The sequence below is a fragment of the Neomonachus schauinslandi genome, chromosome 12 (genome assembly GCF_002201575.2).
Source record: "Neomonachus schauinslandi chromosome 12, ASM220157v2, whole genome shotgun sequence".
NCBI classification, from domain to species: Eukaryota; Metazoa; Chordata; class Mammalia; order Carnivora; family Phocidae; genus Neomonachus; species Neomonachus schauinslandi.
In genome coordinates, this window is record NC_058414.1 from 48474119 (window position 1) to 48497364 (window position 23246).

The 23246-nt window shown below is 37.5% G+C and overlaps 1 protein-coding gene across 1 annotated transcript; it reads right to left on the reverse strand.

Moving 5' to 3' along the window:
- Positions 1–3053: 3053 nt before the first annotated feature.
- SOSTDC1 (sclerostin domain containing 1) lies at positions 3054–7265 on the reverse strand. The gene is made up of 2 exons (XM_021689678.2): positions 6997–7265; positions 3054–4493 (listed from the first exon to the last, which is right to left on the reverse strand). The coding sequence occupies exons 1-2, from the start codon at positions 7205–7207 to the stop codon at positions 4078–4080; spliced, it is 627 nt and encodes a 208-aa protein (XP_021545353.1). The 5' UTR covers positions 7208–7265; the 3' UTR covers positions 3054–4077.
- Between the last annotated feature and the right edge of the window lie 15981 nt (positions 7266–23246).

Genomic DNA, 23246 nt, shown 5'->3' on the forward strand with positions numbered 1-23246 from the left:
TTCCAACTATAATGAATTTGATTTTGATACCTAAATTTCACAGTGATTGCAAAAAAAGGATATTTCACACACTAAATCTAAACTTTCGAAGACATTAATTTTATTCAGCTGTTTTGAAGTTTCCTTGTTTTGCCTTGACTAAATATTATTCTTTCCACCATAACTGCCTATTACAACCATTCTGTTCAGTACCTATTAAAGTAAATATTGGGGCACCTGGGTGGCTCACTTGGTTAGGCGACAGACTGATTCCTAAACTCAGCTCAGGTCTCCATCACACAGTTGTGAGTTCAAGCCCCACATTGGGTCCCGTGCTGGGCGTGGACCCTACTTAAAAATAAATAAATAAACAAACAAATAAATAAATAAAGTGCTGGGGGGGGGAAATTGATGAACTCAGATTTCTATATCCAATAAAAATATCTTAAAAAGTAAAGTAAATGTCATGCTAAATAGACATATCAGGTTACATGATTAGAAAATAATAATTCTAATAGCAGATAGAGTGAATGATACAACAAGATCTCCTAGTAAAACCTTACTAATTTGATGTTGAGCTGGAGTAGATTAAGATTCAGTCTTTTTTTTAATTTAAAAGAAAGTGACTTAATTTTCATTGCTTTTCAAAAAATACACAATAAAACATGGTTGATAGAGTATTATCAATTAGCAGTTATTTGTAATTAACATAAATGAATAAATATAAAGGATTTGTCGTTAAAATTTTTTTTTGCAACTAGATATTTCCAAAGGCTCTATGTATGTCCATGTTTAACTTGGGTATAGCACACTACATGTATTATTTATTTGCATATGTGCTATTAATTTTCCTTTCATTCTTGTTATTGACATCTATCTACACCTCTAATGCATGTATAAATATCAATATTAATATCTATCTTCTATTTATTGAGCCTCTTGAAAAAGTACTTTATTCATAGTGGCAAAAATAAATTTGGTAACAAATCCTTTATGAATAGATATTATGAATGTGAACTGGAGGTCAGACTCTGCTAAAATTATCACAATTCACCATTTTGAAATGATAGTTACTAAGGTGAGAAGACAATTATGCAGAGTTTAATTAGATGGGAATATGTGAGTTAACCAGAGGGAAAAAAAAAACCCTGAAATATAATCAGCAATTCAGATGCAAGTGCTTTTTAGCATTTTAAAATAATAACTATAAAGCTACTCTTTCTGTTGACTTTTAATTTGCACTTCTCTCGAAGCCTGATTGTATCCTAGGCCTTTCTTATTGATTGCTGACCTTTTCCTCTCATTTGATGTCAAATACCATGCAATGAATGCATCATCAATGTAACAAGGCCCAAAACAGATTAGTAAATTGAATGTGACCATGAGAAATAGATCCAATTCTTGACTTAGCAGAGACTACAGAAGTCTTACTTATAATCTTCTTTTATTCCATTTTATTTTTTCTAGTACTTTCATTTACCAATTCACGATTAGCAATTAAATCAATGATGATTTTAGCATATTATCACCAAAACTTTTGTTTGGATGTTTTCTTATGAAAGGGCAGCAACATAGTCTTGATTGTGAAAAGCTATTGTCAGGTCAAGTCCTTTTTATGCCTCAGATTTTGGAACACAATTTTTTAAGATTAACTCTAAGGCCATCCACTAAAGGTGCTATCTAGTTGAGATGGAAGAAATGACTAAAGTGTCTTAAATTTCTATTATGTTAAATATCCTATATGGAGCAATGATAAGCAACAGAAATAGACATATGGGACAATATATTTTTGGTATATTCAACCTATGATATATTATCATGAATGTCTCAAATATTAATATGATGATATAATATGATATAGTTTAAGATCTAGCTAGTAAGGCTGGAAGATAAATCGATAGTGGACTATTAATTGTCACTTTATCTAATGGTACAACAGTTAGCATTATTATAAAATCTAAAGATGTCTTCTGTCTTTATATATGTTGAGACTCTTCTACCTCTCATAGGAAAGGGACAATATTAATGTTCTTATTTAACTCACTGTGCCATGTGTAATATACATGTGACTTTTAAACTTGTAATTACAAAGAATACAACCTGCTACAAAAGAGTGCCAAGGACTCCTTCATGCTCAGAACCCAAAAGGGAAAACCCAGAAGATCTTATCAGTACATAACCAAGCCCCTTTGGTTCTCATTTGGAGTTATAGGATCAATCATTTGATTGAATTGGCACATCAGTCATTTATATATACATATAAATATATGTATATGTGTGTGTACATATATATATAAAATCTGGTTCAAGACTTGATTATGTTGTTTAATATTATAACATGCCAGACTTGAAAACATTGAAAAATTAGTTTTTGTTTTCTTTGTTGTTTTTGTTTTATTTGTTGTTTGGGGTGCCATGCAATAGTATTCAAAATTCTCCCAAGATACGATAGTGATTTTTTCACAATTCTTTTCTCAAACTTAGCTGCATGTTGGGATCACCTGGAAAACCTTAAAAACTGCTGATATCTGATTTCTACCACCAGAAATTATGACGTAATTTGGATGACAGCCTGGACCTTGGGTCTTAAACTATCTCCTCCAGGTGATTGTAATGGGCAGCAGACCTGGCATCATGGGTGTATATAAATATGATATTCTCATTACAACTCACTGCTGGATTGCCACCTAACTTTTTAAATCATCCCTTTGCTGAAAAGATTGTCTCTCTTCCTCTCTCTCCCCTCTTACTGCAGAACTTTCTGTCAAAACTGAAATGTGGGGCGCCTGGGTGGCTCAGGTGGTTAAGCGACTGCCTTCGGCTCAGGTCATGATCCTGGAGTCCCGGGATCGAGTCCCGCATCGGGCTCCCTGCTCGGCGGGGAGTCTGCTTCTCCCTCTGACCCTCCTCCCTCTCATGCTCTCTGTCTCTCATTCTCTCTCTCTCAAATAAATAAATAAAATCTTTTAAAAAAAACTGAAATGTGACTTATCAAAAAAATCAGTTACCCTGCTACATATATTCTAATTTTTGTAAACATGTACCTTTTCCATACAGGTTAAAGGCAAGGACAATGGCTTTTAGCGGTGTTTATTTTTGTTAAAAGAAACTGATGGAATTGAAGGTTAAATCACCTTCTGATTGCACAGATTAAACAAAAAAGGTATTACATATTTCAGCTTTACAAAGCATCTTATTGATTTAAAAAGATCCATACTATTGATAAAGTTCATGATGTCACATATATGTAATAAGGAGACTAAAATATTTATTTTACATATCTACAACATGTATTCTCATATTTCTAGATCAACCACAAATCATACAGGAAAATATTTAGGTACATGGAAAAGCTTCAAAACATAAAAAATTAACATTTTGAAAAAAATCACATGTGAAAGCTCATTAAATAATAACATTGACAAATAAATAGTTCATCAGTTTTACTTATTAGCTGCTGCCATGCATTTCTGGCATTCCATTCTAAGCAAGGGTCAGCATGCAGGGTGTAATTTCATACTATGAGACTGTCAAAAGCTACAGGGCTGATTTTTAAAGTGAAATGTCACAATATCTTGCCCTCTTTCAAAGGAGATCACTCATGGCTGCTAAACTGTTCCCATGAAGATTACCAAAAAAAAAAAAAAAAAAAAAAAAAAAAAGCACCTTTCTGAAGTGTTACTGGGAAGATTCGTGGCAACTATTTTTTTTTAACTTTTTAATTTTGAAGGGGTTTTGTGGGGATGGGTTGGGGAGTGGAGGGTAAACAAGAAGCCCTTTTCTGTTTTAAAAAGTAATGATTCAGTGATGTATACAGTACCACCAGTCTTTCGAGAACCATGGGGAATTAAAACTACAGGTTGCCTGGGATTTAAATGCAAATCGCCCTCTTGGATATGCATACATCTTGAAAAACTGGAAAAGGAAAAGCTATTCCCAAAGAAGGTCCTGATACTTAGGACAGCTTGGTGGGTTTGATCAAAGCAGAAAGCATATATTTTCAAGTAACAGAATAGCAATGGCAGGCTCGAGTCTTCCAAGCAATCGAATCTGTAAAGCAGATGGTTACGAGTCAGTCTGGTTTGGAGAGTCTGAGTCCTAACTCAGGCTGTGCTTGCTGGATTTGCTGGCTCTTTTCCGCTCTCTGTGGTGCTGGGCTGGCTTGGCAGGCGACATGCTCTCAAAGTTGTGACTGGACTCGTTGTGCTGCCGAGTGTACCTCTTGCATTTGCAGGCGGTGACCACTGTGATTTTGTAGGTGCGCGTGCTGCCATCTTGGCACTGCAGCTGGATTCTCTGGGTACGTGTTTTGTCATTGACACACCTCCATTCCTGGGAGCTCCTCCTGCTCCAGTACTTTGTTCCATAGCCTCCTCCAATCCAGTTGGGGAGCACGGGCAGGGGCAAGCACTCGCCAGCACACACCAGCTCTTTCAGAGGGCTGATGCTGGTGCACTGGCCATCAGAGATGTATTTGGTGGAACGCAGTTCCCGGCAACCCACTTGAACTCGAGCTGCAGGAAACAGAAAAGAATGTACATTGAAGACAAGAAGCAAATGAACACTTAAAAAAAAAAAAAAAAGTAATCTGCAATGACAAAAATTGTATCCAAATGATAGCAAACTGTTAAATAGAAAGCAAACCCCTATTTTATTTTCACAACGCAAAAGTCTGCCTGGATGATTATAGAGATACTTTCATGAAAATTATCGGTTTACATGGCTATACATCTTTTGAAACAAAATAAACGAGGCCTGATTTCTGTTTTCATGGATAACATTAGCTAACTGCTTACTAAAGTTTTCGAAAATCCCATTTTTTTTAGACTTACTCCCCAGCAGGGGTTAAGCAGTTCTTACGCTTGTGTAAAATATTCATTCTTCAGTAAACTAAAAAAGAGCATAATGTTCTTTTTCCACAGGTCGTATCAGTTAATATTTGCAAGTGCTTTTAATTAGTTTTTTTTAATCTACTGGGAAAATGTGGAAAGTATTTAAATATTGTGTACAATGCATATGCTCTCTACAATATTTTGTTTCAATTAAAAATTCAGCTGCAGAGACTCATACATACGTATGTGTACAAAGTCTGACATTTTGCATATCAAACTTAATAACTACATTTTAAACATAAATTCCCAAGCTATCTTTTAAAAACAAATATTAAAATGTTTGAAATGCAAAATGTCACTACAACTCAAAATTTGAAGAATATAAAAGCTCCCAAATCAGGAACGTATGGTTGCCATAACAACTTGGCTACATTTCCATGAATTTTATGGCAGAAAAATGCCTAACATGTCTGATTTACAACTGCAAAAGGAACCATGGTGTGTTCGTTTCCTGAACATTGGTCATGGCAAACTTTTTGTTTAGTTATTTGAATTTGGTAAGTATGTTCTCTAATTGGCTGTTTCTGGTTACGTGCCTTATGTAATTAAAGCAAAAATTAATCTTGAGATATTTGAGTTTTCCTCTCCATTGCTTTGTTATCAAAACTTGAGGAGAATGGCCTATAATAAACTTGAAAAGAAATCAAAGCTCGTTAACCATAAAGAATGTTTATAAGTATAGACTGCCGAAATTCGGAAGATAAAAACTCTAAGGATCATTGAAGTGGCCTTGCCCTGAAGTGGAAAACTGAAAGCTAATTTGAAGGAGATACTGACTTAGGAGTTGTACTTTGTCTCTCTGCCTCAGTACTTCGGAGGTGAGAGATGTAGCCTAAAGGGATGCAGTAGTTGTAAGACAATTTATGTAGCTACACACACATCCGTACACAGTGCGGGAGTAAAATGAAAGAGCAAACTGGTTGGCTGGTCAGTGTGCTCTGCCTGTGTGACTGATTCCAGCTTCCCTTCCTACATCTGCCTTAGGAATGCACCTGGAAACAGCCAGAGATGATTTTGACTTGCCTAGCTTTTTGTTCCCCGTGTACACAGGGACTCGGCTTTTTTGCAGTGACAGCTCATTGACAATGAATACCCACCCCATTGCTCGGTAATCTAATAATAAGCAGATCCTTCCTGTGTACCTAAAAGCAACTCTCTTCACGAAAGTCAAAACACCTTGGTTTTCTCAGGAAGACATTAATAGTCATATTTGCTTTGCCTTTTTCAAGGTCAAAACTACTTTTAGCAGTTGAATGGAGTTGAGATGGAGCAAAAGACGTGGGTCAGATTTCCTGCGCACTGTTTCTCTGTGTCTCTCTTAAAACCTGATTGTTAGCATGGGAACTTTTCTTGAAGGAAAGAAGTGAAGCAAAAGTTAGGAGAAGAAATTTGAATCCCTCCAACTAGTGGTTCATTAGTGTGTCAGTTGAGCAAACAGAAGAGAAAACAAATACTTGCTGTACAAAATAGTATTGTCCTGTTATTATTTTAAAACTAAAGTCACAGAAGTTTCCCCAGTCTTTCACAGAAATACACAATTACCCAAATCTTGAACTGGTTAGTAAAAATTATCGCGGAAAAATAGGATTCTCCAGTATTTTTAGATACATCTCTCTTTTACACTGATCATCATCAAAACTCTCAACTATTTCAGTGGACATATTTTAGAAATCTGTGTGAACCATTTTTTTTTTTCCAGAAAACCTGTGATTTCCTATACATACTTTGCTTAGGTATGTTTATACACTTTACCACAATTGCACATGTCCTGAAATACACAGAAACCAACCTGAGTTTCAACTATCCAGAACAACACTTTTTTAAAAAAAATTCTCATTTTGCACGATTTTTAAAAAGCGACAGTTTAATTCCTAGAAACATTTTCTTTTTTGGATGCTTGATAGAACTTAAGTCCACGCCTGCATTATCAAACCACTGTTTCAGTTATATTAACTTTGTAGGGAAGAATGCCAATCCACACATGCAGTAGATTACTCCCAGATTGTTTAGCAAAATATACATGGTTCAGGTTAGTTAGCAATGAAACAATTCTATAGGAATGTGAGCTAATGCTACCATAAAAAGAAAAAAAAAACCCAAATCCAGGCAAGTAAAATGCACTTACTGTTCCGATCCAGTCCAGTGTTACTGAAATGCCTGCCTCCATTTCTGGCTTGATTCATCGTGCTGTTGCTGCTGGTGTTGGAACCAGCTGGAACAGGTTTAACCACATGTGAATAAAGGATTTCTGTGGCATCATTTTTAAAAGCCAAACAGCTTTTCATTAGGATGCATGCAAGGGGAATGAGATAGAAATGAATGGCAGGAGGAAGCATGGTGAGGAGAGGATTTGCTTGGCTGGAGAGCTGGTTAATTCCTTTCCTTCTGCTTCTTCTGCACTGTAACTGTGAAATTCCTCCTCAAGGTCCCCTTTATATATCCAGTGAGGTTTGGCATTCATTCAGGTGTAAAGTTGTATAGAGCTTCAGAGTGAAAACACAGAGAAGGGGTGGGATCCCTACATGACCCTGCAAAAGAATTTTACCAATGGAAGAGAAGACTACAGAAAAGGAGGAGCTTGGTATACAAATTGCCTGAAATTTCAGAGTTGGTCTTCATCAGTTTCTGGGAGCGAAAGCAGCCAGGCACATTCTATAGCAACTCCAGAGTATCTCCCTCTCTGCCATTTCCTCTCCTGAATCTAGTTCACATTCGGGTTTAATTTAAATGAGAATGCACTGCTGTTCATTTGAAGAGATTTACATTCCCACAGTTGTTCTGTACTCCCCTCAGATTTTACAGTATTGAGGGTAGGAGCGGTTTCGTCCCACATAATAGGAGGAATTCGTTTGAGTTTTGTGGGACTTGCACGAAGCACCTATTAAACATATTTTGTTTCTCAAGAAGCAAACCAATATATATTTTTTTCCCTTTAAAGTATAAGGCACACGGAGCTCAAATCTGCCCCCTGGACACACTTAAATAATGCAGCTTTGATCTGCATGAGCTGCTGCTCTGCTAGGTAAATTATTGCCAGGGGTTCTGTGTGGAGAATAATGAGCATAGCTCTTTCTGCATTAAAGTAGCTACTATCAATTTTCATCTGGAAAAATATGTCACAATCATGAACATTCATAGCATGATTTTGCATGAGAAAAGCCATTTCTGACAGATTATGGCTTAGCAAATTCAAAATAATTTTTGCTAGGTTTTGCACGTGCTGCATAACACACGTTCTACCTGTATTTACTAAGCATTTTGTTCATTGCTTCCTTTGACTCCGCTGCCCACATAAGAAATGAATACTTTCCTGAACTTCTTTATCCACACCTGCAACAGATGTGCCATTTACACTGCGATTCTCCATTCCTTAAAAAAAAAACAAAAAAAACCCCATGAAATTTCATCTGATTTATGGGACATTTTGACTGGAATAATTACACACTCTGAACCCTCTTTGCAGTTTTAGATCTATTTTTGCCCTTTGTGTGGTTACAAAAATGACCTCATAGATGGATATTTTGTATCTCTATCCTTTATAAACTTTTAACAGCTATCTTATCTATCTACTTATCTCTCTCTCTACCTACCTATTACTTGCCTATCCATGTTGCCAAGTGGCACTATTGACAATGAGGAATAGATAATTCTTTGTTGTGGGGTGCTGCTCTGTGAGTTTAGCCTCACACCTGGCTTCTACCCTCTAGAGGCCATTAGTATAGTCCCACCCCCTCCATTGTAACAAAAAAAATGTCTCCAGCCTTTGCCAACTATCCCCCTGCAGGCCAAAAGCACCCTAGTGGAGAACTACCGATTATCTATCCATCTATCTCACTATAAAAGGAAGGTAAAATTAAGAATAAAAGACTATTTAATAACACTAAGAAATTACGAGGGTTTTTTAGAAGAAAAGTATTATTATGGTTTTGTTATTTAAAGTCAACTACTTGTCTTTTAGAGGTAGATACTGAAATATTCTTCGATGAAATGATATGATGTCTGGAATAAACTTCAGAAATAATTTGGGAGGGGATTAGTTAGAAGTGTGGGTGAGGCAAGACTGGTTTAAAATGTAGTTATTAAGTTTGATATGCAAAAGGCCAGACTTTGCACACATACGTATGAGTCTCTGCAGCTGAATTTTTAATTGAAACAAAATACTGTAGAGAGCATATGCATTGTACACAATATTTAAATACTTTCCACATTTTCCCAGTAGATTAAAAAAAACAGTGGTTGTTAGGGTTAATGGTTGTTAGGACTGGATGGTGGATATTCTATTGTTTACTCTTGTGTATACTCAAAATTCTACATAATCAAAATTTTAAAAACTAAAGTAAAACAATTCAATTTAATGTGTATGGCTTAATAACAGTCAGATCCCTATCCTAACGTTATATGTAGTCATTTATTCTAACATCCTTTCTGAAAAATAATATATCAGTTTATTGCATGCACATGGAGATTATACAACAGGCAGCCTTCTAAAATATTAACAGAAGTTTTTATACTACTTATCAGGGTACTTGATATTAACTACATGAAGTATGGTAATATTAACCGTTGACCAGTAGACCTAATGCCTAGAGGAAGTAAGAGGGTCAAAGTAATCTATTCTCTTCCCCATTACTAGTGTGTGTGTGTGTGTGTGTGTGTGTGTGAAGGAGAAAATACTTTAATTTGCAGTTTATTGTGGTGGGTTAATCAGTTTGACTGAATTTATTTATAATTGTTAAATCTGAGCCTAGTATTCTGCCTGATAATACCTCAGGTGGAAGCAAATTAGGGATGAGGGTAATATAGTTGGTGCATGTGGATAGGAAACATTCTGAGCTCTTAGGTCCAATACATCCCTGGGGACCAAATTAAAAAACTACTTTGATAAAATAGAAATAATCATAAATTTGATATTTAACAGTTCTTCTGTCCAGTTTAAAACTATTTCATTAGGAATAACCACAAACTCTAAGATTATGGGTAGAAATATTTGATATAATTGATTAAGAAAGTATTCCCCTGAACAAACTATGTTCTTTTTCATCTCAAAAACTCTGTATGTACATGTTTCTCCTTCTGCTTGGAAAATCTTTCTCTAACACTTTCCTCATTCCCTTCTTCATTGGCTAATATATGTCTTTCCTTCAAATCTCACTTTCGATAGAACTAGAACCAAGGAAACTCCCTTGCTGTCTACCTCCTCAAGTCTAGAGTCATCAGCCCATCCACTGTGTCAGAGTGGCTAGTTGTCTGATGGCTTTGAAAGCCTGGTGATACAAGAATGATTCTTATCTTATGAATAGTGTTGAATAAGTGGATAAATTAGTTGTTCAAGAAAAATAGAAAGAACTATCCTTTCACGTACTCAGAAACTGGTTAATATTTGTGCTAGGCAATCATAAAGATGGCCCCTAATAATCTTCTATTTATGGTATTTACACCCCTGAAGCAACCTGCTCTCGGAGTGTGCATTGCACCTAGTGACTAACTGCTAATGAATATCATATAGTAATGAGATGTGAATTCTATGATTAGGTTACCAAAGGACTGTGACTTTAGGCTTCCTTACTGGCTCTAGCTCTCTCACTTGCTCTGCTAGGACCCAACTACCATGATGTAAGCTTTCCTGTGGAGAGTTGGCACAGGGGGCAAGGAATGGATGTCTCTTACCAACAAGGGAATGAAGCCTTCAGCCAAAGAAACCGTGAGGACCTGAATTCTATCAACAACCGCATGGGTGAGTTTGAAAGCAAATCTCACAGTCAGTCTTTCGGGTGAAGCTGCAGCCCTGGCTTAGGCCCTGTGATGTTACGAAAGTCTTTAAGCCAGAGGCATTCACAGAAACTATGAGATAATAAATGTTGTTTAAACTAAGTTTGGGGGTAATTTGTTACACATCCATAGATGATACAATATTATCTGTTTAAAAATGAAGCTATAGTAATTAAACTATTAATTTTGTGAGTAATGTTAGAGCTTTGGAAGCTTTAGATGTGAAACCATTCAATGTGGTGACTGGGCAACTTCCGTTCTTGGGGCTTTGAATCCTATTTTCCAGTCCTCAGCTGAGTCATCAATGTAGTCTGTTATTAACTATCAAATAACAATATAGAATTACTACTATTGGTCTGATGGGCAAAAGCTGGAAAGTAATTTTGATGTTCTACATAGTATTGTTGATCATGTGAGCCCTAGCATTAGAATCAGAAAATCTAAATTTGAATATTATTTCTGCTCTTTATAATCTCTTTGAACTTGGTTATAGTTCATGAAACTGTCTAAGTTGGTTGTTTCATGTGTGAAACATGACCAAACTTACCTACCTCACTCAGGAATAAAAAACATGAAAATGTCTAGCACAAAACCTGGCCCAGAAGAAATGTGGAAAAAAGGGGCACCTGGGTGGCTCAGTCGTTAAGCGTCTGCCTTCGGCTCGGGTCATGATCCCAGGGTCCTGGGATCAAGTCCCGCATCGGGCTCCCTTCTCGGCCGGGAGCCTGCTTCTCCCTCTCCCACTCCCCCTGCTTGTGTTCCCTCTCTAGCTGTCTCTCTCTCTCTCTGTCAAATAAATAAAATTTTAAAAATCTTAAAAAAAAAAAGAAAAAAAAGAAATGTGGAAAAAATAGTCACTGAATATGGTTTAAGAGTACTGTTTCTCATGAGAGTCTTTGAATTTAAAAGAGTTTGGAAAGATTAGAGAAGTCCCCAACAAATACAATTAACTCAATTTAAGGTGGAGAACAAAAGTTAAAAGGAAGGAGATTGTTTAGCTTGATTAAGTAAATAATAAAAAATGTGTAAATGTTTTTTGCTTAAAAATAATTAGCCTGACCAACTGTTTTTTTAATCTCTGACAGGGGAAGAACCAGAATAAGTTTTTATTTATTGAATGCAACAATGACCTATATCTGGTCCTCTGTGGATTTAAACTATGTTCAGAGAGTTCCAGTTAATAAGATAGAGCTTGTTAACTCGCAAAGTAATTGACCATCATTAGTTCAGAAGAAAAAGAAAACTACTATAGAATCCTCAAGCATAAAAGTCTTTAAAAAGAGGATGGATTAACATCTTTTATTCATTTCATAGCATTATGTGTTGAGCCCAGTATTTGTCAACGACAGGGTAGGCCAGGGTCTGCAAAGCTGAATGGAGCTTGCTGTCTTCCTTTCCCCAAAAGTTCCTGTTTAGAAATCCACTAAAGGAATTCCCCTTAACCTGATCCTTCTGTACAATTTTCTTCCTCCCTCATCACCTTTATTAGTTGTCTTTTTATTTTTATTTTGTTTAAATGCTTTTTGGTTTTATTTGTAAACTAAATGTGTTTTTGTTGCTGTTATAAGCTGCGCTAACATAGACAACATTTATTGATATAATGCCCAGTGTCACCTGAAATAAAACCCAAGTGGAAATTCCAACTCCAGTGGATGTATTTCTAGATGGAGTTCTCAATCTTGGCACTATTGACATATTGGGCCAGATAATTGTTTGTTATGGGAATTATCCTGTACATTGTAGCGTGTTTAGCAGCATCCCTGGGCTCTATCCATCAGACACCAATTGCACCTCCCTCACCTAATTGTGAACAACAGAAGTAGCTTCAGACATTGCCAAATGTACCCCTGGTGTGCAAAATAGGCCTGGGTTATAAACTACTGGTCTAGGCAAATTCTCCAGTAAACTTCCTAAAAATGCCAGCAAGCTATTATTAAGGAAAACCTCCCATGCAAGCTCTAGGGAGCAGGTGAAGACAGTCAGGGCTTCCATATGATTGTACAAACTAGGGAGAGTGGTAAGTTGTCCTTTCCACCGGCCTTTGCTACCTCCCACGGTGGGAACCAGTGTCCTAACTGTGCGTTCTGCTCACGCAAGTCCCTAAACTCAGTGTAACCAAAGTTGGTAGTGTATTAAATAACCTGTCCCCAGTAGTGGGAGCTAGAATTAGTTTTGTTCCACTAGCTTGATAGTTGTTCTAAAACCATATTTTACCTGGCAGCTTGTTAGATATGCAAATTCTGGGCCTGACCTCAGACCCTGAGTCAGAATCTTCTGGCGTAGAACCCAGGAACCTGTGTTCTAACAAACTCTCCTAGTCACTGTTGTACACGCCAACATTTGAGATGCAGTGCTCTAGAATATACCTGTGCCCTGTCGCCATAGTCTCCATTACAGTTGCCTAATCTGTTTAACTAGGACTCTGCTCCAGATTCTTCCAGTCTGCACAGTCTGATGGCAGCTGGGCTGTAAACCTTAGCTCAGTTGGCCAAAACCTGAACCCATTTTCTTTTCCTGTATTTATTTCTCCCTAGGGCCTGGATATTCTTGGTGTCTTCCAGTGACTGATTAATGCTTTGTTCCACAGAGATGGACACGACAATTACTACCTATAATGAAATCATTGCTCACTAGAAATTTTGGCAGCCATATCTGATTCTCACAGATATCAGTGTTAACCCAGATTTAGGCAAAATACTTTAATCACTGTGCTTTTGATTGTTGTCCACCAACCTCAGGATCATTCCACAGCCACGTCAGGCTCCTAGCCCCGGCAACACACAGTCTGGCTTCACTCTTTCCTGGGGAATCTCTTATTCAGGTACCAGCGGGCCTCCTGGCCAAGCCTAAATATGTTAGGTCCTTCCATCACTAGCAGAGACTTAATAGTTTGTAGCTCCCTGGTATGTCAGAAAACTGGAGAACAAAAAGAATATAGTAGAGAAATTGGCCAAACACCACTACAGGCTTTTCTGGGAAATTAAGGTGCTGCAGAAATTTCTGATTTCAATTTTGATGTAGTTTTTAATTTAATTTTTAATTTTTTTCCAATTCTGATATTTTTAATGAGGTAATCTGCTTCTAAGTTATGTACAGATGGAAGCTGTGGTGTAGGGTCCGTGCCACGACCATGTAGCTGGAACCAAGGGTATGTGGTAGGGAACATGGAAAACGAGCGTGACTACGTTGATTAGAAAGGGAGATTGGAGCAGGTCATTGACTACAATCCTGCTTTGCAGGTTTGGAGGTTTGGATATAATTTGGTAGACAATGAAGAGCCATTGAAGGATGTGTATGTGTGTGTTTATATTTATTTTCATAAAATAAAAACACCATGTAACACTTACCCAGGTAAAGTGACAAAAAATTTCCAGTACCCAGAAGTCCCCCTCCTGTCCCCTTTCCTAGTAACCACGTCCTTCCTCCTTACTAAAATAAATGACTGTTCTGATTTCTGATACCAGTTATAAATTTTGTCTGTTTTAGAATTTGATATAAAAATGACTTTTGTCATTGTTGTATACTATTGCCTCACATAGAGATCCACAATTTATTTATCCAGTCTAGACTGGATTGATTCTAGCTTGTGACTATTAAGAATAAAACTGCTATAAACATTCTTGTACCTGTCTTTTGATGCATCTATAGATATACATTTTGTTAGATATAAATCTGGTCGTGAAATGGATGAGATTGAGGATGTTGTATATTCAACTTTAGTAAATAATAACAAAGAGTTTTCCCAAGTGATCTCATTAACTGAAATGTCCACTAGCCCTGACAGATTTTAAGCAGGGGAAGGCCAAGACCAACACCGTTTCAGGACACTGAATCTAGCTGCAATGTAGGAAATGGGTTAGGTGGAGTTACACTGGCCCACAGGAAGGGGGCACATTATTTCAAGAACTCAGGTGAAAAATAATAAAATCCTAAACTTGAAGGAAAGAGGAAAGGCTAGGACAGAGGTTAGAGACACTGAGGAGGTAGGTTTGCAGGTGGTTGGAAATGAAGACAAAGGTGAAAACAAAGTCTTAAAGCTGGGTGACCAGGAAGACTGAGGTGTCAGGGGAACCAGGATTGAAGAATTTAGAGTTTAATAATGAGTTTAGACTGGGTTAAGATGACATTAGGGTGCTGGTGGGAAGCCGAGAGAAATCGTCTAAAAGACAACTAGAATCAGAGCTCAAGAAATCTGTCTGGGGACTGACAGCAAATTCAGTAGGATGCTTTCTTAGAGTATAATGATAGAACTTGGTTTAGAAACCCTTTATCAGGTAACACTAAGACTTTCATTTACATATCCACTGTCATCTAATCCTGCCCCTAGGTTTTTTTTAAATCTAATACCCTAATTTTAGTAATTCCCAAGTAGTATGAACTACTGTGTAGATATATTTCTACAAGTTTATAAAACGTAAGCCTTATGTTTTATGTGAAACCATAAATAATAAACATCTCTCAATATCCCTTTTTCACTGCCTAGATAGTCACTGGGCTTAGTTCAAGCTTTCATCGTTATTTGTCTGGGCTACTTCTTCACTGATCTCTCGTCTTCCATTCTTATCACATTAAAATGTACTCTCCACAAAAAGATCCAAGGATCTTTTAAAGGATCTTTTTAAAATGCATATCTGAACATCTCATTTAGGCAAGGGAAGCAAGGGCAAAAATGAACTATTGGGACTTCATCAAGATAAAAAGCTTTTGCACAGCAAAAGAAACAGTCAACAAAACCAAAGACAACCGACAGAATGGGAGAAGATATTTGCAAATGACATATCAGATAAAGGGCTAGTATCCAAAATCTATAAAGAACTGATCAAACTCAACACCCAAAGAACAAATGATCCAACCAAGAAATGGGCAGAAGACATGAACAGACATTTTTCCAAAGAAGACATCCAAATGGCCAACAGACACATGAAAAAGTGTTCAACATCACTCAGCATCAGAGAAATCCAAATCAAAACCTCAATGAGATAACCACCTCACACCAGTCAGAATGACTAAAATTAAGTCAGGAAACAACAGATGTTGGCGGGGATACAGAGAAAGGAGAACCCTCCTACACTGTTGGTGGGAATGCAAACTGGTGCAGCCACTCTGGAAAACAGTAGGGAGGTTCCTCAAAAAGTTGAAAACAGAGCTACCCTATGACCCAACAACTGCACTACGGGTATTTACCCCAAAGATACAAATGTAAGGATCTGAAGGGGTACGTGCACCCCGATGTTTATAGTAGCAATGTCCACAATAGCCAAACTGTGGAAAGAGCCAAGATAAAGAAGAAGTGGTATATATATACAATGAAATATTATGCAGCCATCAAAAGAAATGAAATCTTGCCATATGCAACGACATGGATGGAAGTGGAGGGTATTATGCTGAGCGAAATAAGTCAATCAGAGAAAGACATGTATCATATGACCTCACTGATATGAGGAATTCTTAATCTCAGGAAACAAACTGAGGGTTACTGGAGTGCTGGGGGGTGGGAGGGATGGGGTAGCTGGGTGATAGACACTGGGGGGGTATGTATTATGGTGAGCGCTGTGAATTGTGTAAGACTGTTGAATCACAGACCTGTACCTCTGAAACAAATAATATATTATATGTTAAAAAAAAGAAGAAGAAGAAGAAGAAGATAGCAGGAAAGGAAGAATGACGGGGGGGAAATTGAAGGGGGAGACGAACCATGAAAGACTATGGATTCTGAGAAACAAAGTGAGGGTTCTAGAGGGGAGGGGGTGGGGGGATGGGTTAGCCTGGTGATGGGTATTAAAGAAGACACGTACTGCATGGAGCACTGGGTGTTATATGCAAACAATGAATCATGGAACAGTATATCAAAAACTAATGATGTAATGTATGGTGATTAACATAACATAAATAAATAAATAAATAAAAAATAAATAAAAATGTTAGTCGATAGGGTGCCTGGATGACTCAGTTGGTTAGGTGTCTGCTTTTGGCTTGGGTCATGATTCTGGGGTCCTGGGATTGACCCCTGTGTCAGGGCCCCCTGCTCAGCGGGGAGTCTGCTTCTCCCTCTCCCTCTGCCCCTTACCGCCCATCATGCTCATGTTCTCTCTCGATTCCTCTCAAATAAATCAATCAATTAATAAATTAAAATGTTAGTTGATCCTTTTACTTTCAGAACAAACACTTTCATGAGCCAGCTACTCTCCTTTCTTGCCATTCCTTACTTATGTTTTTTTTTAAAGATTTTATTTATTTATTTGAAATAGAGCAAGAGAGAGAGAGCACAAGCAGAGCAGATGGGCAGAGGGAGAGGGAGAAGCAGGCTCCCCGCTGAGCAGGGAGCCCGATGTGGGGCTGGATCCCAGAACCCTGGGATCATGACCTGAGCTGAAGGTAGACACTTAACCAACTGAGCCACCCAGGCGCCCCATATTTTATGCTTCTATCATAGTTTTTCATGCTCACCATTTGATTTAATGCCTTTATGCCAATCATTCCTGCAAATTTTCTTTTCATTATTCAAAATTCTGTTCTTGGAAGCCTTTATTGAATATATAGACTAAATTAACAAATAACAAGAAACAAAGGAAAGGACAATTGGGGGAAAAGGAAGCTTTTCTGAACATGAGGGAGATGGGTCACTGAGAATTATGTATTACAACTTAAAATAATATAAAGACATTGATTTTAATCACAGTAAAATCATGGGATTTACATTTCCAATGCTAATATACAGTGCAATGCATTTAAGATCAGTAAAATTATTTAAAGTATAATAAAGTATTAAAGTAGAGAAAAGAATATATGCAGATTTCAGCACAGAATATTATTTAATTTATGAAACTTGAAAGAGAATACTGCTTTACATTTTTAAATTTTCTGAACAAGTAACCTTCCTAATGCTTTTATGCCATTAACAAGAAAATTAACCTGATTACTTCGTAATATTTAGCCTTATTGAAAGATGTATTGAACAAATACAAAAATTATTCTATTATGGAAAAGAGTCACATCATCAAATTTCTACCTTTTTAAAAACGGGTTAGAAAATTTTGAAAAGACACATGCATGTTGTAAAAAAATGTCAGTAGTTCATCAGGTAGGATAAAATCCACCTCTTTCCATTTCTCCTCCAACCCCACTGCCCAGAAATAATCACAGTCAAAAGTTTCTTGTGATGTTTTCCAACATTGTCTGCATTTACAACACATTTAGGTATATGCATATGTATGTACTTTTGCAATCTATATTTTTAACTTTTGTCATAAGGACTGGACCATGCTATACATTTCTCAAATTACATTGTATATCTAATGACCTGTATTGGACATCTTCATATATCAGAGCATACAGATTCGCTCCCTTCTTTTTAACCCTAACATTGGATGGGCTAAATGGATGTGACATAAACTATCCATTAATTCTCTACTGATGAAATATTTAGATTGTTCTTAGATGATCTCCTTTATACATGGGGCAGGATATTTGCTCTGAACAATTATTTAGTCCCTGTTTTCCCCTTTTCCTTCATCCAGGCAGTTGAGGAGGGGGTAGAATTGGGAGTGAAGGAGTGGAGTTGGGTATGTGTGCTTCACGAAAGACCAGAAGAAAAGCTCTACTCTCTGACAGTGTTACCGGACAGGTGGTTAGTCTTCAGAAAGGCATGAGAACCACCTTCTTTAGAGTTTCCAGGAGGGTATGTAATTCCAGAGCCTCTGGACCTGAAGGGAGCATTAGCCTGGACATGGGTACCTTGGTAGTAGCCAGTGAGGAATGACTGCGGATGATCAGTGCCTAGAGGAACTTCCTGAGTGCCTTGGCCTTATGGAGGAAATTCTACAAAGCCCTTGATGAGGCACAAGGGAAGGAGAGAAAGGAACATGAGGGCCAGGATTCTAAATTAAATCAATTTAAAAATATAAAGAAATGCATGTATATTTTTATGTATTTAATGTATATTTTCCCACATCTAACCTCCTACCCTGGAATTCATACCATCTTCATAAACACTGGCAATTTCCAAAATACCAAGCTATTTTATATATTTTGATATTTTTCAAGTTGCATTTTAATTCTGGAGACTTTTTATCCATAAGAGGATAGTTCCTTTTCATTGGTCAAAGAGAAAATTCCCATTTGAGATAGTGTTCTTTTATCTTGACTTAGTTACATGTGGAATTTTGTGTTATCTGTTTGCTCTCTTAAAATATAATTCCAACAAAAATAAACCATGCCTTTAGTACTTTAAGGATCTATTATATCACTCTGATTTCACATTGATATCAAGCATAGTTTGGAACACATAATATGAAAAGAAAAGATTTAATAGTTTATTTTGAAGAGAAGAAGTAATTTCTTTATGGAAAAGCCATGCCTGCATTATGACCATTAATTTTTTGTTTGCCATTGCTTTTTACCTTTAATTGGTACTTTTGCAATCTTTATTGAAGGCTTTAGCCTGGGTTTAAGGTTGGCAAAAGATTAAGTCAATTAAAAAGCTCATGGAAACAATTTAACCATTATTCTCTGATTAAGAAGCATTGATTAAAATTGCTTTCAACAAGGAAAGACAGAGAGGATCCTTAAAATGTCTATGGCTTAGAATTTTATTATGTAAACTAACAGTTTATATTGCCTTCAGGCCTCATTCTGCAGCCTGTTTATATAGCAGTTGGGGGCTGTTGGCCTGACAGTGCTTGGGGAGACAAGGCTCCTCTGTCAAACAGCCAAAGAAGAACTTGAAACAGACCGGGGAAAGTCCACTCCTGCCAGGACATCGCAGGCTGTTCAGTGACCATCTAAATGTCCTGCTGGGTTTGTTGCCATACTTGGTAGTCCCAGGAGTCTGGCTAGCCTCAGGAGTTGAGCAAAACAAAATACAACTGTGCGCGGCCACGCCCTAGGGTGACTGTCTCCGAATACCATGCAAGTCGGAGGCTGAGGCACTTGAAAGGCTTGCATCCCTGCAGATCAAATCTTCATAAGACTGAGCCTTTAAAGACAACCCTTAAGCACATAAATGTTGTCATTTACAGCACTGTTTCAGTGCTATTTTACCTTTCCAATTCTAAAGGTGGCTAATGCACACGATAATTACAGTTCCTTAAAATTTATTCACTCTGGAGTAGATCAGCTCAGAAATGTTGGCACAGCTTCAGTGTTCCTTAACAACTGCTTGCCAAACCACTCTTTGATCCAGTGAAATCATCATATGATTCAAAACAAGGCCTACAGCCTTTCAAGAATTCACATCTTAAATCCTCATCTTCATTGCCCAACCTCCCCATGTTCGACCCAAAAACTGATTTTTCCTTATCAATGCCAAAAGCATGAGGTTTTTGTCCCTCCCATGGGATTAATATGCTTTCTTTGTTCCCCTTCATTTACCACTGTAGCTAACACATACCGAGTGCTTATTATGTACGAGAGACTGTAGCTCGCCCTGCAGTGATAGAACGAAGCTACCTCCCCTAAACTCACCGCACAAGATAAAGACAGTCAAACGGATAATTACAGTATGGAGCTAAGTCAGGGGAGGAGAGAATCAGACTAGAAGTAGAGCTCAAAGCCAGTGGCGAGGACCACGAAGATTCCCAGGGGACGTAGAATTCCGAGTGAAGTATTGAGGATAAATAGAAGCAGGCAAATGAAAAAGCAAGTGAAATGCAGTATTCTAGACAAAAGAAATCATGTGTGCACTAAGGTCAGGCAGTGAGAGAAAGCACAGCATGTTTTAGAAACGAAAACTGTCTTGCATGGCTTGAAATGCCTCCCACGGACAAGTTAGAAGAGAGGCAGGAGAAATAAGCACTGCAAGAGTATGAATAACCACATTTTGTCAGCCTAGGGAGTTTGAATCTTATTCTAAAGTCAGTGTGGGGGCACCTGGGTGGCTTAGTTGGTTAAACCTCTGCCTTCACGATCTCAGGGTCCTGGGGTCGAGCCCTGCATGGGGCTCCCTGCTCACTGAGGAATCTGCTTCTTCTTCTGCCTCTGTGATCTCTCTCTCTCTGTCAAATAAATAAAATCTTTAAAAAAAAAATAAAGTCAGTGTGGACCCCTAGAAAAATTTTGAGCAAAGTGACACTGACTGGCTTGGGGTTCTAGATAGATAACTCTGAGGGATTATAGAAGAATTTTAAATTCAGAAGTATTTAGCATAGGGTGAACACATCTCAAATCAAATGGAGGACTGAGGAGAGAAGCCAGGTTTGGAAACAGGGCTGGGCCAAAACTGAGGGTTCAACCATCACCTCTGTGGGTCAGACTCCCATAAAGAAAGAAAAACTAAAGAGGAAAAATGGAAAAGGACAGGGAAATGGGGGAAATAGGGGGACCGGAGAACTGGAGAGAGAAGAGGAGACCAAGAGGGGGGCAAGGTGGAAGTGATTTGGAAGAAACATTTGCTGCATAAATCATAGCTCTCCTCTTGGGGACAGAAGAGGGGCAGGGAGGGCAGAGTCAGGGTATTCCAACAGCGTTCTTTTTCTTCAAAAAGACAAATTATTTTCTTTAAAAAAACCCACTTTATTGAGGTATGATTGACATGAAAAAAAAAGCTGTACATAGGTAACATATACAACTTGACCCCCGTGAAACTATCATTACAGTCAAGGCCGTAAACTTCTCCATCACCTCCTGAAGTTTCCTCCTACCTCCTCCTTTATTTTTTAAGTTTTTGCCCATGTATTCTCTTTATTTCTGTCCTCGTGTCAGGTTTTGGGGTTTTCTTCTGTGTGTTTTGTAAGTGTTGTCATAATCCTATTTTATGTTTTAGACCGCAGTTGAAATGAGTTTCTTCCATCATATTTTCTAAATGTTCATTGAAAAGCTGCAGAATTTGATCATTGATCCTGTAACTGACCACAGTACTAATACTGTGTAATACTTTTTTCATTGACTCAGTATTTCCTGGTAATCACATCGTCTGACAATCATGATAACTTTGTTCCTGTCTTTGCGATATTTTATATTTCTTCCCATCATATATCGGTATTTATCCTTCTGATTAAAACTTTCCACCAGTGCTTAAAGCAGCAACAATGAGCAATCTTACACTGTTCCTGACTTAACCGGGAAACTCTAGTATTTCATCCTTAACATTCATGCGTGTAGTTGTATTTTAAACAGACAATTTTTAGTTGTCTCTAATCCTTTGATAATTTCAATACACTGAGGCAAACATCTCTGTGCATAAATATTTGTATTTCTTATTGTTTCTTAAAATGGGTTACATGATGTTCAGGACCTGATGCCCAATTATTTTCAGAGTTTCATGTACAAACTTACCTGCAGTGCAGAAGTTCCACCTTTAAAACCCTTTAGCATTGCCAATTTTTAAAATCCCAGATATTTAATTGATAAGGAATATTTTAAAATTTAATGGGGGAAGAAATACTACGTGTTTTCATTTCTTTGCTCATTACTGCATTTGGTGCTTTTTTCATTTATTAATTGGCCATTTTTAATTATTCTGCAAATTATTCCATGTTTTTATTTAGCTTAAGTTCTGAAAGTATAATAAAAAGAATGATTCCTTGATTATTGTATGTGCTCATTTTAGCACTTTGGTGAATAATGCCAAGTCGCTTTTCAAAAATATTCTATTGGATAATCATCAACCATATGTGAAAATGCCCATTTCTTTCGATCCAATCTAAACCTGAGAAGAATAATTTTTTACTGAATTACCAATTTAATACGTGAAAATTATCTGTCTTAAATATCACATTTTCATCTCTAAAACTGTCAATAAACGGGACCATTTTTCATATTTGGCATCAGATTTTTTCTTCCTTTATACCTTGCCTCTTCATCTTTAAATTGTATTTACTTTATTCTTTCTATTTAGTTGTAAGAGGTGTTCACCTGTGAAGTTATTAATGCTTTATGATGAATAAAAAGTATTTTTTCAGATTTTGTTTGCCATTTAATCGTGCTGATGGTTTTCCTTGCTCGTTGTCCTGAGCATTCCTGTGCGCCTCCTCGGGCTCCAGCCTCATCTCTTGTTCCAGCCGCTATGGCAGAGTCCAGTTCCCTGCTGGCTACACTCAGCTTCCCTTGGGTGTAGCCTGAGAGCATTCACCTGAAAGCCCTTGCCCCAAACCTCTTGCTTCCTGCTCTGGGCTCTCTCTGACCTCATAGTAGCATACCCCCAGGAATGTTCTGGTACTCATTTTTGCAAACTGAAAATGTGGAGGGATCAATATTCTCTGGTTACTGCCACCTTTGATGAACGAGGTTTGAGGGCAGTGGAACTTTTTCCTTTTCCCTTCAAGTGGTTATTTGGAGTCTTCTCAGAACATCTCTAGGGATCGAGTAATCCAACACACAGAGGGTAGCAAACTGGATTATGTATCCCTGCATTGCCTGTTTCTGCTGACCTATATTCCTCCTTCTGTCCGTCACTCAAGCTATCTGTGATCACATTTCCCAATAAACTACCCACATGTGGATCTCTGTCTTAGACTCTGCTGAGAGGCCACTTCCATTGGGCAATCATGTATGATTTTTGCATATAAGATTTAATCTATGTGTGTGGGGGCATGATCACATATATAATTCATTTATTTTATGGTTTCTGTCTATATCTTAAAGCTTATAAAGGCTTTCCTTATCACCAGG

What these genes read in the sequence shown, in the direction of transcription:
- SOSTDC1 (XM_021689678.2), bottom strand. Translation starts at nt 7,207, where the DNA reads ATGCTTCCTCCTGCCATTCATTTCTATCTCATTCCCCTTGCATGCATC. An exon ending in CACTGGACTGGATCGGAACA is followed by an intron (nt 4,494 to 6,996) that starts GTAAGTGCATTT and finishes TGTTTCCTGCAG; the next exon opens with CTCGAGTTCAAGTGGGTTGC.